We start from the raw sequence: 16,249 nt of genomic DNA, 5'->3' as shown, positions 1-16,249 counted from the left end.
CTTCTGTGATACGGCCATGAAAGCAGTAAAAGAGCCTGCTGGCTCCTCCTTAATGCACAAAACTGGGAGTTCAAACAGCTTTACCTGCAATTCCCTAATTCTAGCTGGAACAACCATTACCTTCTCTCACAGCTCCTCCAGAAACAATTGTGTAACCCTGAGATTTAATTGTTTACCAAGTTGAAATGCTACGTGGCCTCACTGCCTGAAAACCACCGGTTTGTGTTTAAGAGCGGTTGATTTTGTTTACTCAGATGATGTGTGGTTTGTCACTGCCTTCTATGCTTTCTTGTTGTTTATACACACACCGTGGGGGTACCAGAAAATTACCTGGTCAACATACAGGAATTTTATACCCATTAAGACTGTAAATAGTGAAAAATAATGTTAGGAAACAGAGAATCAATCTCTGTCTGTGCTGAAGACATCAATCCCTTTCCTGCCACAGTGAGCTTCAAGGGAGCTTTTGGTTACTTTGGAGGTGGGGAGTATTTGCCTTCTCTCCATTTCCATCTTTGGGACAGCTTTGAAAATAGCTTCACACATTTATGTGGAGATGCATTTTTGCACAAAGGTGTGAAAGAATGCCTTCTTGGGCACTGTCAGGGGATGATCATGACTCTAGGGCTAAATGTTCCCACAGCTCTTCCCTCTCAAGGACAATGTGTTGCTGTTTCTTCTTTAAGGAGCCCAGAATTGGCAGCTGTTAGTTTGGCTTGTGAGCAATTTGTCATGGGCAGAGAACTCTCACAGCCCATCCAACCACCTGGTATCACCTAGATAATGCCCTGGCCATGCAGCACAAGGACTGTGCCACCAACGTGTCACTAGCCAGTGCTCTACTGCTAGCACCTCCTGTGCTACCATCTGTGGCCATGGCTGTATTAGTACCCACAGCACACAGCCAGGCAGAGGAAGCTCCTAGCAAGCTAGGGTGGGTGACACACAGAGCCATATGGGCACATGAAGCTGTCAGTGTCTTCACAGGTTGCAGCAGTGTTACCTTTGCTTTAGCAGAGAGCTTGATACGAAACCTCTTCTGAACAGCACTGGAATTTCTGCTATCACAGTGATCCTGGCAGGGCATTAACATCTCTATGGGTCACCTCCCAGACCTCCCGTTCCTGTCCCTGTCCCAGATTCAATCCTCCATTTTCAATCCAACACACATTCTCAGTAAGCAACAAGGATTTTTTTTTCTTTTCTTCCCCAGATAAAATACACGAGTTAAAATGTACACCACATAAAAGATGCTGCAGAAGGATAAACAGACAAGATGACAGAAGACTGGGTAATTAATGGGTGAAATGGCTGAATACCTGGCATAATCTCCACAGCAAAACTGGGCAAGAGATCAGCAAGCAGCCCTGTCCTGCCTAGAAAAGACAGAAGGAGGAGAACAAGGAGAAAGGTTACTGCAAGAAAAACAAACTTCCCAGCCCCTGCCTTAGCTTTCAGTCCCCTTCATCATCAGCCCACTTGCACTCCTGTCAACCACAGATATCACCACGCTCAGTGCCTGGTGTCTGCCCCTGCACCACTTCCATTTGTCTGGCCTTGCACTGTGTCTTCATTAGCAGAGCTGCAACAGGAGGAATAATCTGGAGCAGAGTTGCTCTGATTTAGGCACAAAACAACAAGAACAGGGAGGTCTCCTTGACATAATTACAAGATAGTATCTTGCTGGAGTTATGCTTTGCACATACAAAAAGCTCCTGGACATGCGCAACAGCCTTCAAACATAAGAATTTGGTTTACTTTAAAAATATTACTGGTATAGTTTTCAAATGGATGTAAAGCATCTTTAACGCAAGGCCCTTGGCAAGTCAGTCACATGCGTTCGACACCAGGGGATGGGGCTCTGTGGGGCTCTGCAGCTTCAGAAACAGCTCCAGGAAAGATGTTTTGAAACATGACTGTGAGTATGTACTGGTTGTTTCACAATGAACAAACAACTCATTGAGATTGTATAAAGACAAGGCTGCAGTGGAGCAAATTAACCAGGGAAAGATTCCTATGCAACTTCATGGAATCACATTGCAAAAGGAAAACAAACAAATAAACAAAAGAATTTGACTTTTAATTTATAAGTGAACACAACAAAAAATCCAAGCTCCACGGCAGTTTGGGGCCTATTTGTTTTGGCACTGAATGTCTGGGATATTTCTGATACACAGCAAACATCCTACACAGTGTTCAGATATAATTTACACACATCTATGCACTGGCAGAACATGACCGTGTGCATCTGTGCTTTGTGCTCCTTTAAATTGCATCAGGTTCGTGCTTGGTTTTCTAATGACATACATAAGGTAGGGGAGTTGCATTTGAGAGAGAGATATGTTGTGGATGGACTATAGCAAAGGCAGCTAAGGACTAGCCAGTGCAAAGGCTGCCCCATAGTCCTTCAGGTCCAGCACGAAGCAGTGCTCAGACAATGATGAATTGGATCCCAAGTTCCTTGCTCTCTAGCCTGTCCTTGAAGCGTGCTATAATCAAAGAGATTGCCACTCTCTGTTTTCCTTAAATGTTTCAGCAGAGATTCTGTAGATATAAAAAATCCACCAGGATGCCTGCTGGAGCCATAATAAACATCCTCTGAATGTAGGCAGTGCTTTGCAAACAGTTGCAACTCATCAAAGCTGTCTATTGCTCACTGTAACACCATCATGGGTGCTCCTGAAGCCTTAGCAAAAGACACAAAGCTTAACATTCAGATAGTTGTTCCTCATTTACTACTTTGAAAAGGACTCCTGCCACCAGCATACTGCAATATTTTAATCTACAGATACAGTTTCATAACATTGATAGCATCGACTGTCCAAACTGCTGCCAGCTAGCTCATTGTACAGAAGACCTTATGTGTGCTTTCTGCTCTCAAAAAATGGGCACGCACATAATACATGCAGGGTAGGTCCTCTGTGTTACAGTCCAAGACCAGCAGCAGGCATCAATGGACAAACAACTAGAGGCGAACAGCTAATGCAAGGCTGTTCACCGTGCAATCCCAGTGACAGCTCTATAAAGCTCAAGCTCCATCTCACAAGCCCAAGCAGCCATGCTTTGTTTTGAAACTATCCTAAAAGTTAGCAAGGCACTGGAACAGATTGCCCAGAGAGGTGGTGTACAGGGCATCCCCAGAGACACTCAAGGTCAGACTGGACAGGGCTCTGAACACCTGATGGCGCTGTAGGTGTCCCTGTTTACTGCAGGGAAATGGACTGGATGGCCTTTAAGGCTCCCTTCCAACTCAAACTATTCTATGATAAAAGCCTCAACCCCTGCACTTGCTGGGACTTACAGTGCCCTGTGATCCTCCAGAGGAACCTTACACTCAAGACATAAGAAGCATCCCCCAAAAACAACAGCGCTGTGAAGACTCATGATAAAGACAACCAAAGCAGTTTTCCCGTGTTACCTATAACCAGTCACTGCTTCCCTGTCTGTGCAGCCTGTCTGAGTCCTGCTGAGGGGTTATTGTCCCAGCCCCATGGAGCCCCACTGTGACTGTGAGGGGGTGCACAAAGCTTTCACAGGAGGGCTGCCCCTCAGCCTCAGCTCTGGGCGGCTGTATCCCCCAGATTCCACTGCATCTCAGCTCTCCCTGTTTCTCCCCCCAAATGAATTCCCTGACAACCCTTCCCCCCGCTGCTGCTCTGCTCAGGGCCAGACAAGCCAGGTCTGGCCATAGGCCGGGTTGCCACAGTGACGAGAGGCTCCTGGCGGTGCTCCTCGCAGAGGCTGACCTCCCTCCACACTACCAGCAACACAAACTCAGGAAGGGACCATGGCTGCTAAGGTGCAGCGTGACTCCATCTGCAAAGATGTCTTCCATGCAAGCTCCCAGCACTGAACTCCCTGCAGGCACCATTGAATGAAAGAAGGAATACAGAGAATGGTCCTGTTTACCAGGGTCGTCCCAGGCAGCTCTGCTCGAGCCAGGAGCCTGTCCTCATGTGAGCGCAAATCTGGGACACGTTCCCATCACTGTTCCCACAGCAGGCACCCTGCATGCCCCAGGCCTAGCAGGCCACTGGTAGCAGGCCACCAGCCCCCAGCCTGTGGCAACACAGCACAGCACAACAGTGGAGGAGAGACAGAATGGGAAAGCTGAGGGCTGCAGAGTTCCAATGGTGCGCAGGGTACAGGGATGCGGGTGAGGACAGAAGCTGATAGGCAAGAGAAGAATGGACTAGAGTAGAAAGGAACAAATAGCAGTGGAGCAGGGAAAAGCAGGAGTCAAACAGTTATTGAGCAGAGAAAAGACATGAAAATAATGAGGATAAGTGCTTAGCAAAAGAGAACAATGGTAGGAATAAAGTAGGTGCAGGTGCAGTCAGGAGCGCGGCAATTGGATAAATATGAGAACATGGTAAATACTGGCAACTGCATCAGTGTGATATGGATCTGGTAAATGCAAGAATAACCATTGAACTGGTTTCCTGCCTGGGGCTGCCTCCGCAGCTCCACCTGCAGCTGCGGGACCACAGGAGGCAGCAGCTGCAAGGGAACATTTTCTCCCTCAGAGGCAGAAGAATCTGCCAAGCTGTGCCACAGCCAGAGGCCCTGGCACAGGACACAGCCCCAGGGAGGCCAGAAAGCAGAGAGGAAGCATGACACTTGTAAATCCACCACTTTTCCAGGGAAGCTGCTGGCAGATTTATTGGGACAGCACGGCTCTCTGCAGCAAGTTCCTTTGCACTCCCTCTGCTCGCAGTAAACTTTACTCTTCCTTCCCATCCTTCCCTTCCTGCTGCCAATTGGAGGGAGAATAACAGCAGCCCTTCTTGGAGATCAAAGTTTTAGCAGGGAACAAAGACCTCCAAGGAGGCTGTTGCCATGGTGACCTTAGTAAGGGAGGCCTTTAATCACACCAGCCTCCTTTGTGACCAGCATGTGGCTGTCGCAGGCAAATAAGAAGGAAAAGAGGGGTAAAAAATCCTAGGCAACAAGTAGGGCTCCTAAATGGCGTGAAATAAAGAACTAGGAGTAGCCTGGCGTGAGATGAGTAGGAGATAAAGTATTGAAACTGATTACAAAGGAGGCAGTGCCCAAGGAGGACTGTGCTGGGGGTGGGGAGGCCAGTGGCCTCCCTGGCACCCAGGCCTTTGCCAGCTTTCCCAGCGCTGCCTCTGCCTGCTGGTTCTGCCCACTCTCAGGATCAGAGAGCCCTCGCTCTCTGTGAAGGTGCCCGTGGACACCTTCTGGCTGAGACCTGGCCCTTTCATCCCCAGCACCTAGCCGGGGGCACTGACATCCCTGCCAGTACTGCGACCAAGTGCTGGCTCGCATGCTGCTGGCAGCATCTGAGCCAAACAGAGCGAATCCTGAAACAGTCCTCTTTGCCTGGGAAAATTTTGCCGAGAACTTTTCTATCACATCACCTTTTATTACACAGTCTCTCCCAGCACACAACCTGTCTATATTTATACCAGGTATTGAGTCATTTTGCTAAGTAAGAGCCATCTAATTAGCATTGCGCACCATACACACAGGTCCCAGGAGATATTTACCCTCTCTGAAAGCTGACGCATGTCTCTATTAGCACATTAGGTACGGTGCAGTAAAGCTGCATGCAAATGTGTCTACCTCCATTCCCACCTACAGGTATTAGATGTGACAAATTCTGGTTTTAGACTATGTGAGTATTGGCTGGTCATGCAAACTACCAAAGATCTCACAGATGATGAGGGGTCAGGAACATTTCCCATATGAGGAAAGGGTGGGAAACCTGGGACTGTTGAGCATGGAGAAGAGAAGGATGAGGGGAAGGATCTCTGTTTATAAATATCTAAAGTGCAGGGAGCCAGGTGGATGGGGCCAGGCTCTTTTCAGTGATGTACAGCAACAGGACAAGGGGCAACAGGCACAAAATGGGGCACAGGAAGTTCCACATAAACACAAGGAAGAACTTCACTGTGAAGGTGACAGAGCTCTGTAGCAGGCTGCCCAGAGAGGTGGTGAAGTCTCCTCTGGAGATATTCAAGACCTGTCTGGACACTTTCCTGTGCAATCTGCTGTAGGGAACTGCTTTAGCAGGGAGGCTGGACTGGATGATCTCCAAAAGTTCCTTCCAATCCTTACGGTTCTGTGATTTCAGTTTACTCATCAGCTAAGTTTTAGCCGACATCAGATATTAAGAAAAGCTTATGGAACTAATGGTTGTTTTTTAACATATAATATTATAGAAGCTGAGGCTAAAGCCTCTACAAGATCAGTTATAAAATAATATTTCACTAATGTACATTTATGCAGCATTGGCTGCTGAATTCATTGGAGAAGAGGTAGGCAACAGCTGTCTACAAAGCACAAAGTTCACTGACCAAAGTATCAAACCAACAACTGAAATTAGTGGATCACCCTGCTGCCTCCTCCAGCAACTTGAAATGCTCGTGGAAATGAAACCACTGTGTCTTGAAGCACATTCTTGGAAGCACTTAAGGCCAGGTTAGATAGGGCCCTAGGCACCTGAACTAGCGGGTGGCCATCTTGCTCACATTAGAGGGGTTGGAACTAGATGACCTTTGAGGTCCCTAGTGGAAATGCTGAGACAGAGCTTGAAGCACTGACTGAGGACCTGGGGGAAGGCAGGGCCAACCCAGGGGAGCTCAGGTGCAAGCGACGCACCCAAGTGACCAGAAGGGGTGGAGGCAGAATCCACCCCTTCCCAGACCTCATTTAAGGCTTGGCAGTGGAGTTGAGGGCATCTCATCTGGAGATCCTTACAGGCCTTCTTCGAGTAGCTAGTTTCTTTCTCTTATTTTTGTGCCTATTGCTATCATGTCTAAGGAGATCCCTGCTTGCCGTAGTTTAAGACCTTGCTGCTCTGCCATCTTGTTATGCTTTCTATTATGTTACAGGTCCCTTCCAAGATATTCTATGATTCTACATCTAAGCTACTTACAAACTTGCTTGCAACACAAACATTCCTAAGTTTGCATAGACCTATGCATTTCACAGCAGCTGCTGTGCCTGGCTACGTCCACACCATTTTTCTATAGAGGTAAAAGCCTGGGAAAGGGGCAGTATGGATGCTTTTGCAGGACCCTGCATCCAATACATAAATTCTGGCTTTCAGAAAAACTTACTAGGTTCCATGCAATTAAGCTTGACTGCTCAAGTGAGTTGGGTCACCTGGGACGGAGTGTCTCCTGAACCTGCTCTGTGCTTCCAATTTAAAGGGAACTCCAGGCACCCTGCATCCATATGCTGGTGCATATAGATGGTGCAGTTTCTTTCAACAATGGCTGTGCCGAATGACTTTATTAAGGACTGTGGACATGCTCATATAAAAAGTAGTGCATAGATGCTATGAATAACAATGTGATTAACAGCATTGTCTGTATCTTTCAAGAGCCAGGTCACTCAGCTGCTAGTTACTTAGAGGAGGAGACTTTCTGAAATTTAGGATTCAGGTTTTTTGGTTTAAACATTTATCAGTTAAAAAAAAAACAACTACAAAATTGCAAATGGATTCACTATCTCAGCTGTAATGTCAGCAAAGAGTTCTAAAATATTGAAGACATGAGTGTGGAAAGCATTGTTTGACTCCTGTTGTATCATTGCTAAGTTCTACATTAGAAATTAGCAAAAGTAGAGTTCATATCATTTCTAGCACATTAGACTCAGGAGATTCTAACCCAAGATACAAATATTTGACAAATGTATAATAACACTTCCAAATTGAAATCATTTTCTCTCTTTACAATAGGTTCATTCTCTTTCGTGTTCCTGAGGCACAGAGGTTACCATCCCTCTTCCCTTGCCTGCTGATTCCCTTAGAGAGAGTTGAAGTCCTTGATGAAGCAAAACCTACTGAACAATCTTTTCAGCAAAGTATGTAAGTACATGCTTAACATCAGGTATACCTCTATAAATCCTATCAGCTTTGCTGAGTATGAATGGATGTAGATAAATGCTTATGTGCTTTTCAGAAATAGGCTTGAAATGAAGACAGTGCAAGGGATTCTCTGATGCTACCTGGAGCTGTCCACATTGTGCACACGCCAGTGTGACATGTAGAGGTGACAAAGCTCAATATGCAATCCCATAATGGCCTAGGTGAACCAGCTACAGAGACTCCTTTGGGAAAACTGCAAAGTAAAGCCAGAAATCTCTGCAATTTTTTCCTCTAAGGAAAAAAAGGAATACTGTAATTTTAATCAGGTTTGGGATTTGGCCCCAGGTTGTGACAGAGTAGCTTTTGACCAAATTTTCATGTTTTGTTTCACTGCATAAAAGCAGGATCCTTTACTTTTAAACTAAGTTTCTACTTGTGTACTGACACTACCAGTAGGTATCTACCACTTTTGCTTCTCCAACCTTCCAAAGTTTGTAAATGAGATTAAACTCCCTGCCAAGCAGCATCTTTCTCTAACCCAAATACACTTTACATCTTGGCATTAACAAGAAACAATTAGATGAGAAATCTTTGTTTCCTCTTTCATTCTGATTAAGCATGTAGAACATCTGCTCTACTCAAAATTATAATCTAGGCTTAAACCATGCAGCAGCCTCAAAATAAGCAATGGAAAATATTTTTGAAAGACCACTGCCAGCATGGAGCAAACAGCAATGTGCAGTAGGAAGGGCAGTGTCTGCAAGACATACTAGCTCTCTGCTGCTCCATGTCTAAAAGGAATCCAAGTTCCATTCAAAGAGCAGCAGGAAAAAACAACTCTTACCACACATCTGTTACGACTTCTGAAGTGCTCAGATCTGCATCTGTATCACTGTCTCTGCAAGTCAATAATACCTCATGGAGTAATGAGATGATATTAAAGAAAGTCCCAGAAGATAGCAGAATATTAAGAAATAGTATCTTTCACCACTGGCTACCTTCTCCACCTTGTCCTCCTTTAGCAATCACTGGGGAGAAAGAAAAGGAGGAGAAAAAAAAGGAAAAAAAAAAACAAACAGCACAGGTAGAAGAAGACTACATTGGGAAGAAGATAGGTGTGTAACCTGGACTCACTCTGAAAGCTGGAAAGTTGCCTCTATGCACATTATCCAGGAGAAGAAATACATGCAAGCTGCACCAAACAGCATGAGGCAGAACAAAGCATGCCCATAGTAAATATGCCTTCATGCTGCTGCCAAACTTAGCAAAGGGCTGTGCAACATGCAAGGTCAGACCTTGTTGCAAAAAGAAAATCAGGTGCAATCAAGGTAACACAGCCTAACCTCCATGTTTCCTCCCAACATAACCACAATGACATATGGCCAGGGGTATCATCAGGCCAGCTTCAGAGGAGGTAATTTCTTAGTTCCCCCCCACCGTCTTCTGTGCATGCTGAAAACCAGATTCTTCCTGTTACCATGGTACTGCATCATCACTGGTGTCTGAGCACAATTGCAGATACAGAAAAGACACCAAACTATGGCAAGAAAGGTGAAGAAAGTCACCTTTCAGCAGTCTACCACCATACAGATACATTTAAGGAGCCTAGGTGACAGCTACAACTTCACATGGCAGAGAGCCCCACACGAACTCATGCAGGTCAGTCTTGGATCTGATATTAACCAGCGAATGATACACAGTCATATTGTGAATTTAGACAGGTGTATTAATTCTTTTTTTTTTTGAGGGATCCACTTTGTCACTTGGCTGACATCTGAAAAATGAGTAGAGGAGATGGCACTGATCCTAACCCAAACTACTCAATCTGGTTCATTTTGTGATGACAAATACAGCCCTAAATATAATTGTCAAATTCTCACCTGAGCCTTGTCTGTCAAGTGCCCTTGATCTCGTGTTCTACTGTATGTCTCTAGGTATCACAGTGAACTACAGGCCCAAACTTTCTAAAATTTCCTTCACAAAACGTACATGATCTATAAGCCCAAAAGCTCATACAAACATGCTAACCAGACAAACATATATCAGTGTCAGCAGATCTTAAGATTTAGAAAAATCTCATAATACCCTTTTGGAACAGTGTAGTACTGGCTTAAGCAAACTCAACAAACACTCACAACAGGTCCAATTCCACTCTGCTTTTTTCCTATAGTTGGGATGGATGCTTTCTTTTGACTTATTCAGTGAACTGGACTGTTAGATGCTGTACCTGAAAGCTAAACTTGCAAACAGGCAAAAACCTGATCTCATTGACCACAGTGCACAAGGAAGCCTAAGGGAGGCACACACAGCCCAGTGTGCATACTGCAGAGAGGAGAGGTCCTTTTAGTGGCAGTACTGGCTTAGACTTGACTGGGTGATCATGAAATTGTACCTTTAAGCGTATAAGTACAACTAAACAGGAAGAAAAATATCCCAAATTGCCACACTCAAGCAGATAAACACAGTGCTTCTTTGCATTCTCAGAAAAGTAGGACCAAGGGAGACTTGAAAGACTGCAAAAGCATATGATTTGATGTCTTTTGAGAGAAAGACATGGTCTCAAATGTTCACTTTGCTACAAGTTTATTATTTTATGCCTTAAAAACAAGGGTTCTGACTTCCTAGAGACCAGCATTTTCTGTAGTCATTTACACCAGTTTGATGTGTGAGCAGTGTGGGTGTAAACACTACTATTCTGGTTTGGCAGCACTTGCCACCCACTTTGCCTAGGTGTGAATGACTGCACAAGGTGCAAGGCAATGGAGAAGGTACTGCAGGGACTGTTTTACATAGATTTGATACCCATAGTAATACAGTGCACAGATACGTAGAGGGAGAGCAAGAGAACAGAAGGAAAGATACATCAGCTATCTACTGAAGATGAGATCTGACAAGAGAGCTTACCAAGTACAAGCAGCTCCACTGATTCTTCATTCTTGCCCTCCACATCATCTGGTGTGATAATAAGGCAGTAATACAGCCCACTGTCTCCCCACATCAGCTTCCCAATCTGAAGGTCTGCATCTGAAAGTCAAAAAAGAAAAGTCAAGGTTTCCCTCCAACATCAATTGAAAGAGTGAGTCCATCTTCAAGTCCTGAAACCATCATTTCCTTACAAAGAGTGGCTAACCTTATCCAGAACATCCAGGAATTCAGGAGAAAGAGGAACAAGATCAAGACCCTGTGCCTGTATGTGGCAAAACAGCTAGTGCAACAGAATTTCACTTTGGAAGTGCCAAGAGCAGAAAAGGTATCCAGCGTCATTGTATCTTTTCCACCATGTAAGGCCTGGGCCCCAACAGTATTTGTGCTATGAAGTGAAGCACCAAAGGGAACGAACGGCCTTCGGGTTCCAGAGCTGCTTGGCTGAATCCTAAATGCCTGTCACACAACAGCCTGACACCTTTCCTAAATGAATTAACTGAACAACTATTACCAGCCTCCAGTACTCCAAATTGCTAAGAGTCACTTCCAATCCCCATCACAGATCACCAGAGTAGGAAAGTTACCATGGACAATGCTGACGTCTCTCTCCTTATAGAAGTCCCCTATAGTGACGGCAGATCCTTGCTTGGAGGCCACGACACGGACCGTCCTTCTGCTGTCCACACAGTCCAGATAGGGATCCCAGTCCAGGTTCCTCTTGCTCATTGTTTGTAAACCAGAAGTTACCATACCCAGTGCTTCTCCCATCCGGTCCTGACAGTAAGATTTATACCTCCACTGCACCACAGCTGGTTGGGTGGAAGAAGTAGAGAAATGGCAGCGAAGCAGAGCAGGCTGAAACAACATGGCTACCTTCTTCTTCTCAGGCACAGTGACTCGCAGTCCTTCCACCTCAGCTGAAAGACAAAAATATTAGTGTCACACGTCTCGGCACGGCTTCAAGAGGGGATTGTGGCACTTTGTCATGCTGTCATTCTTCCCATGTGCACAACATTAAAATGACCATCAGTTTGCTAGGGTGCAATACTCCTCAGCATACACAAGCAAAGGTTGGCTGTTTGCTCCTTGGATATGTTACAGCTACAAGGAAAAATACTGTACAATGGGACTGAAGGCTCAACTGAAGTATCCTTATGCTCTGTGGTAACACCAACATAGTGGTGTGCGATTCACGCTTCTATGGCATTTTTAAGTAAGGAAGAGGGATGGCCATATTCCACTTCCCTGGGTCAGCTAAGGGGTGAGATCTCACGTTCACACCAGTCCTAATGAAGAATAACTGACCCACTCCTAATTTCAGTGTCATCACATTTGCTCTCTGAAGGTGAAGCAGCAAGCAGCACCAGCCAAGCCCTCCGCGCAATGGTGTTCAACATTGCTGATAGCTTGGCCAAACTAGAGACACAGGAAAGAGTAGAACCAAATTGCATAGCTTTTGGCACAATTGGTGTTTGGCACTGAGAGAAACTGATCCATGTGGCAGGCGTGGAGAAAAATGGCCCAAACACCCACATTTTTCACATTCCCATGGAGGAGATGGAGCTCAATGCGTAACGTTTATCTACCAGTTGACAGGAAAGCTGCAGCTTGGAGCTGATTGTATTAGGGCCTGAGAGAAGATACATGGGAAATAAATACAAACAGGACTGCTGCCACATCCTTATGTAGCTCTAGGAGAAGCCAAGAGATAGTGAGCAATGCCAGCAGTGAGCGCTTAGAATAGCGAGATACTCCATCTACCCACAGTGAAATGGCCAAAACCTCCCACGCATGCCCCTCTTTGCTTCCTGGCCTCCTGCACTGCAGGTGGGAATGATTGAGGAAGCACACAACACTGGAAACATATGCAGCCACCCTTTCAGGCTTCTACGTGCCAAGTGGTGGAGGGACAGAAACAACCCCGCAGCAAGGGGGGAATTGCGAAGGAACAAGTTTCCATCTAGGGGCACCCTCTGCAGCTGGGGGACAGCAGGGCCTGATAGTGACAGCTCACGTGGAAAAAGGAAACCAGTTTCAGTATGGTGGCAGCTCCCTCCGGTATATACCCTGAAGCACAGAGCACAGTGAAGAAGAGAACAAACCAAACGCAAACACTGAAGGGAAGAAGGATGCAGAGGAAGCCTACACTGCATCATGACGGACTGCTGGACTTGGATAAGGCTCAGGGAAGAATGCAAGACTGAGAACACAGCAAGATTTCCTTATGGGGGGAAACAGTAGGAGAGAAAAGCAAGTGCCAAGAAAGAAAAAAAACAGAGTAAGGCTGAAGTATTCGGGTAAGTAGATGGCTGATGCAGAACAAAGAAGTTTACATTAATTGGGAAGGGTTGAAGGTGTCTTAGCCTAGGTCAAAATAATCTCAGAAGGCTAAAGCCAAGTTGCAGCAGATTAAAACGTGCCAAAAGGAGAGGAAATGGAGCCAACAAAAATACACCATCCACAACAGAAGCTGGAGATGAAAACAAGAGAGCTTGCAAAAGAAACTGAAATGACGGATGTCTTTAGGATGGGGAAAGAAAGACATAAACACTAAAGCAGTAGAGCTGAAAACAGACAGCAGCAAGTACACCAAAAGCATGACAACAGAAGGCACAAAGGGACAGAGTCCAGTCGAATATAGCTGCAGACCTGAAAAGCAAAAGCAAGCAAATGTCTCATGACCAGGAGTCGTAACCAAAAGAAAGTGAGAAGCTTAGACCAACGCCAAATGTAATTTCAAAACATTATCAGTTTTCCACACCAGAAATCACAACAAAGCCTACAAACACCACATGGGAAATAAAGACACAGTATGGACAGCACCTAGGGAGAAAGCTTACTTCAGAGAGAATAGATAGTCACCGATACTATCAAAGAGTTACTGATCTAGGCAGATGTGACACTGGGGACTACTAAGCGAAGGTCTGTGGTGCACAGGGGTGCTATGGCATTTGCAAGAATGCTGTACTATACACGTAATAAACACATGACATTACACAGATAGCACTTGTGCCATATTGAAATTGTGCAGATGTCACTAGTTTTGCTAGAAATGCCTGGACTCAAATCCAAATGCTTAAGTATGTGCTCTCCAGAGTACCGTGTACCACAGTTGAGGTCCCAGCAAGACGCTGCCATAGCAGAGGCAGGGACCAGAGGCACGAAATATAGGCAAAAAGAGAACTCCAGCAGCAGCAGCTGGTATGCTTCTGCTGGGTCTTGCTCCCAGGGGCAAGTGGGATAGAAACATGGGGCCACGCAGCACTGGGGGAATGTCACTGCTTGGTTCTAATGGTGATCCAAATGGTGATGTGATCTTATTCCTTCCTCTCCAGGGACCCATGCTTCTCAGGCTGCATCTGAATTTAAGAGACACGACAAACAGCTCGAAAAACTGAATGGGTACAGGCCAGACCTGGATCTGGCGGCTCTGCACCTGACTCCAGGCAGTCTGTGGCCAAAGCCAACACGTGACATGAGGTGACCAAGTGACTCATCATGTTACTTCAGCTTCAAGGATAAAGCACTGACACAGGGAATATTTAAATCTTTCCCTTGTGAACGAAGTATGCTACTCAGTAAACACAGTGCTTTCAGCTATCCATGTGCTGTAGCACTCTTTCCTGTTAATGAGATTAATGAGTTTGGTGAGCCAGGGACTGCTTTAATAAATGATTAGCTGAGCTTTAGCAAATTCTCATCTGACTAACTTTCTCCACCCCTTTCCCATGTGAATGTCTATATTGAGAAAAGAAATTTGCAAGCAGCTTTTGGGAAAATGCAAGATTTCCTTTTCTATCCAAAAGCATTTGGGAGATGTGCAGTAAGTTATCTGGCATCTTCTGCATCTCATCCCAAGGTCTTCTTTAACTTGTAAAACATTCTTTTCGGATCTTTTCCAGAAATAACATCTGAGAACAACACAGTGCCTCAGACAGAGTCTGGATCAGTGGAAATTCTCAATCTATTTAAGTCAAATTGTATATAATTACATAGGGCTGAACTGGGAAATTATACACCTGTTACTTCCTCTGGAAAAAAAAAAAAAAAAAATAAGCATCTGAATCTATTCATGTAATACAACATTGCTGTAAAAACACCCATCAAAAGGCCAGCAGGACGCTGGATGACAAGATGGCGGCTCTGCACCTACCACAGATGTCTGCGCACACAAATTACAGAAGTGTCCTTAGGAATTCCTCAAGCTCAAGAAGCAACTGCTGAGCTCAACGATCTCGAAGAGACTAGCCAGGATGCCAGAAGCCTCAGGACAGAAATCTGGGCTGCTTACATAGCAGGGCACAAAAACAGTCAAAGATATGAAAAAAGATGACGAGCTTGGTGACAGCAGATTGCAGCGGCTGCATCGAGTTTAATATTAGCAGGATTAAAAAGGAACAGAGCTGTGCTCTGCTATGTTTTGATAAACACGGGCAGAGCAAGATGAGCCCTTACTTCAAAATCAGTACAGAAACAAAATATTTGCACTCTAGAGAGCCAATCTGTTTACTGTGAATTTCAAATGATTTGAACTTTCATAAGAGAAATCTTGTGAAATATGGTCTGTGAGAGGCACAGGACCACGTGACAATTGTACTTCCCTTTTTCTTTGCTCCCCTTAAGTCCCTGGACAAGCTCTCCAAATATTAATCAAATACACTTAAAAACACAGATATCCTGACTATCAGAAAGTAAGAATCTACGTATTTGTATCCCTATTTTCTTCTGATTGCATCTCCACACTATCTTTAGATTATGCGTGCAAACTACACAGTCAACATTACACACAAGCTATTCCTAATACATTTTACTGCTGATTAAAGAAAATTCCAGGAAGTGATTATAGAGGGGGTATCCATATGGGCATATTTGAACCTCGTGAGCCTGATCTTCCTAAGCACCTTCCACAAGACAAAAAAAAAGAGGGTAACTGAGAAGTGCAAACTTCAGTTCTTCTTTCAGTTGTCCTTCAGAAATAAAAGCCTATCTTCCGCAAGGTGAGATGGATACCAGGAAAATTCAGCTTCATTACTCAGCCTTAAGCTAGCCTTTATGAATAGAATAAAGCCGACCTGAAGCACTCATCTCTGTAAATAATGACAAAGGCAAACACTGTAGTTCAAGGTAATAGGTCTGTATCCTTCTAGCATATAAGATAAGAGTCAAGTCCAAGAGAAGGAAGTACACATCATTCTTCAGGTCAGCACAGATCTCCTTATTTGCGCAAGAATCACATCTCTTTCTTTGCTGTTATTTGGCCCGCACTGCAATTTGCCTGGAGCAGTAGGGCTGATGCTGAGAAACTACAGAAATGGCAGCACACAATCTTATGCACCTTTACTGATAGGAGTTCCAGAGGCGCATCCATGAGAACAGGAGGTCCTTGGACCCTAAACCAAACCTCATTAAAACTACTCCAAGCCTACACTTCAGGGTTTTGGCACAAGAAGGACAAATCCATAGGTAAGAGACAGTGCTCCTAAG

At 45.0% G+C, this 16,249-nt stretch overlaps 1 protein-coding gene across 4 annotated transcripts in view; it reads right to left on the bottom strand.

The window, feature by feature from the left end:
- Window positions 1-16,249, bottom strand: part of ILDR2 (immunoglobulin like domain containing receptor 2) — a 35,152-nt gene that overhangs the window by 16,056 nt on the left and 2,847 nt on the right. For 3 of the 4 annotated variants that reach the window (XM_042810098.1, XM_042810100.1, XM_042810101.1), the window contains exons 2-3: window positions 11,350-11,682; window positions 10,745-10,864 (exon numbers count right to left, since the gene is read on the bottom strand). In XM_042810098.1, coding sequence (XP_042666032.1) covers window positions 10,745-10,864; window positions 11,350-11,682 — 453 coding nt within the window. Of the gene's footprint in view, window positions 1-1,319; window positions 1,377-10,744; window positions 10,865-11,349; window positions 11,683-16,249 lie in introns of all 4 variants that reach the window. The other variant, XM_042810097.1, reaches the window with a different exon arrangement.

The sequence above is a fragment of the Centrocercus urophasianus genome, unplaced genomic scaffold (assembly GCF_019232065.1).
Source record: "Centrocercus urophasianus isolate 14NV4802_14NV808 unplaced genomic scaffold, USGS_Curo_1.0 seq_12, whole genome shotgun sequence".
Lineage (NCBI taxonomy): Eukaryota > Metazoa > Chordata > Aves > Galliformes > Phasianidae > Centrocercus > Centrocercus urophasianus.
Note: the sequence above shows the minus strand (reverse complement) of the source record. Positions and strands in the feature narration are given on the sequence as shown.